Here is a 2717-nt window from a genome sequence, read left to right on the forward strand (position 1 = left end):
CCCCCCCCACCCCCCCCGCTTCCCGTGTTGCTAATCATGTAATGATTCAAGCTGATTGTTGTGACCAGAGGAGATGCAGCTCGAGGGTCACGTGGACCTGGAGACGCGGCGGTATCGGTGCCAGACCAGCTGACCTTGTGTTCCGTACCAAAGTACTGATAATTACCCCGACGCCCGCCGGCTGCTGCTGCTGCTGCTGCTGCTGCTGCTGCCTCCTCCTGGTTGGATGAAGTTTTCACCTCATTTATCATCTGAGGCTGTTAACAAGATAAGACTCCAGCAGATCTGAACAGGACGGCACTGAGACGCCGCCTCCTTCGTCTGGAGGTGTTTAAAATGTGGGACTGTCCCTGCCGTCGTCGGCCGTCGTCGTCGGCCAATCGTAATTATAGCTGTGAGGGAGCTGGCGAGGGTGACGGCGTTATCTGGTCCACCATTAGTCCCAGTCCTCACGCTCTCTCGTCTGTGAGAGCGCGACAGCAGGCGGCTCATTATCTCCCACACTGAGAAACCCATCGCTTTAAAGTCGCGTTTCCAGAACTGTCGCTTCTGTTCTTTTGGCAGAAGAAAACCAAGAAACAAAAGATCAAGATGTCAGCGTGTACTTACAAAAAAAAAAAAAAAAAAAAAAAAAAAAACTTCTTGAACACCAAATATACCACCATCAACATTCAAATCCGCCACAGAAACTCTGCCACTACAGGCGGGCCACCGCCTGTGTTGGAGCGCGAGCGTCTGTTCTGTCTGTTCTGTCTGTTCTGTACGTCAGTGTTCTACGGTTTGTTTATACAAAAGGAAAAAAATGAGGGACGTCTGTTATTAACTTTTTGCCGATATCGATGTCGCGGGTCAGTGGTGACCTGGTGGTCAAGGTGGTCAAGTACCAGTGTTGATGGGTTAAAGCCATGCTCCCCCTAGAGGGGAGACATGTTTTTTCTGGCAAGTAAAATTAAAACACACATTAGCGCCCCCTGTTGCCAGTCAGTGCATGTACAGTGGAGACATTAAACACAAACAAATGAGTTGATGTTTGTTGGATTATAAAAAATAAAAAATAAAAAAATAAAAATGTGTGTGTGTGTGTGTGTGTGTTGGTCTGTCGGTCACAGACAGGCTCCGCCTCCTGACAGTCACAGTGTGCAGTTGTCCGTTGGCCAAAGTCCTGACTCTGGACCTCACGACCTCTGCTTCTCTGCTGCTGTCCAGCTTGTACCTCACCTCCAGCTTATCTACACACACACACACACACAGGTCTGTCTTTCCTCCTGATCTTCCTCTGCCCCCCCCCCCCCCCCCCCCCCCCCGCTCTAATGAAAGTGTTTCAATTCTACTCTAACGAATTGTAATGAGATTCTGGTCTCACATCAGTGACTTAATAAAGGCTTTTATTTCCAGATGATTAGGATTTAATTTCCAATCAATAACAAAACACCGACTTTATTGTTTTGAATATTAGGAAAATTAATTTCAGGCAGATTTTCCCGACGTTGCTGCAGCTGAAGACTTTAATAAAACGTCCTTCAACACGACTGGAGAGAGCGATGAGAACGACGGCGGTGATATTGACGCTGACTGGACTCTCAGATAAATGTCTGTCTAAGGGTGAAAAACCACCCTCTTTAATGGGCCTCCGTTTAAAGGGACAGTTCAGGATTTTGAAAATGTTCCAGATGTTTTTGTTGCTTACACAAAACCAAGGGCAAAAAAATATCTATAAATAATAATTCTCACCATGTTTGTTGATGAGCAGAGCCAGGTACTCCCTGGAGTAGGAGCTGACGTAGAGCAGCAGAGCTGGACTCTGGTTGGTCCTGAAGCTCAGGGAGATGTTCTCTCCTCTTAGTGTCGCCTCAGAATAGATGGAGGACGGCGGCGAGCTGCTGTTCCTCACCACCTCGTACGGCTCTCTGAAGGTGTAGCTGACAGACGTGGTGGACTTGAAGGTGGCCGACACCTCTGGAGACACACACACACACACAGACGCACACAGGCTGGTCACAGAGCCACACTGGGGTTCTCACACTGACTGCTGGAGTTTCTACATTCCCTGAGATCAATCCACCGTCTGGTTCCACCTGCCTCGCTGATCCCAGGACAAACACACGTCACATGTTGCGTTGGATTCTTGATGCTGCACTTGACATTTTTGTACCTGTTTGACAGAAGACCCCAGTGTGAGCAGACCGTCCACAGTCACAGTAGAAGCCGTTGGCTTTCTCCTCACATCCTCCCCGGTTCTGGCACAGAAAGCCGTAGCTGCTGCAGTGACCCGGACAGCCCGGTCGAACCCCGGGTGTGATGTTCGCCCTCTCCTCCAGGTCCAGGGTGACGCCGTTCAGCTGCAGAGAGCGGATGCAGCCCCTGAAGCCCTTCTGCCTGGACGCAGTGCCCCCTGGTGACATCATGACAAAGGGCAGGTGTTACACCTCCTCCTCCTCCTCCAGCCCTCGTGCATTTATATCTGACGTTTGAGATTCCTGCGTGGAATCGAACGCTTAAAGATTGTTACCAAGAGTGCAGCGATTGTACCCCCCCCTCCCTCCTCCCCCCTCCCTCCTCATCCTCTGAATGTCTGACACAGCTGTGTGATTTGTCTTCTGGCTCTCAGTTCTCTCCTTTCTGTTGTCATGTGAGGAGGATGCACATGTCGCCTCCGCTCCCCTGCAAGTTTCAAACTGTCAACACTTCTCTTCTGGTGGACTGACACAACAATGAAC

The 2717-nt window shown here is 50.1% G+C and overlaps 1 protein-coding gene across 1 annotated transcript in view; it reads right to left on the bottom strand.

Moving 5' to 3' along the window:
• LOC103396794 (contactin-associated protein-like 4) overlaps window positions 1–2717 on the bottom strand; it is a 61767-nt gene that overhangs the window by 6048 nt on the left and 53002 nt on the right. The window contains 3 exon segments of the mRNA XM_008335018.3: window positions 1101–1229; window positions 1732–1956; window positions 2153–2392. Coding sequence (XP_008333240.1) covers window positions 1101–1229; window positions 1732–1956; window positions 2153–2392 — 594 coding nt within the window.

The sequence above is a fragment of the Cynoglossus semilaevis genome, chromosome 20 (genome assembly GCF_000523025.1).
Source record: "Cynoglossus semilaevis isolate Cse_v1.0 chromosome 20, Cse_v1.0, whole genome shotgun sequence".
In the NCBI taxonomy this organism is placed as follows: Eukaryota; Metazoa; Chordata; class Actinopteri; order Pleuronectiformes; family Cynoglossidae; genus Cynoglossus; species Cynoglossus semilaevis.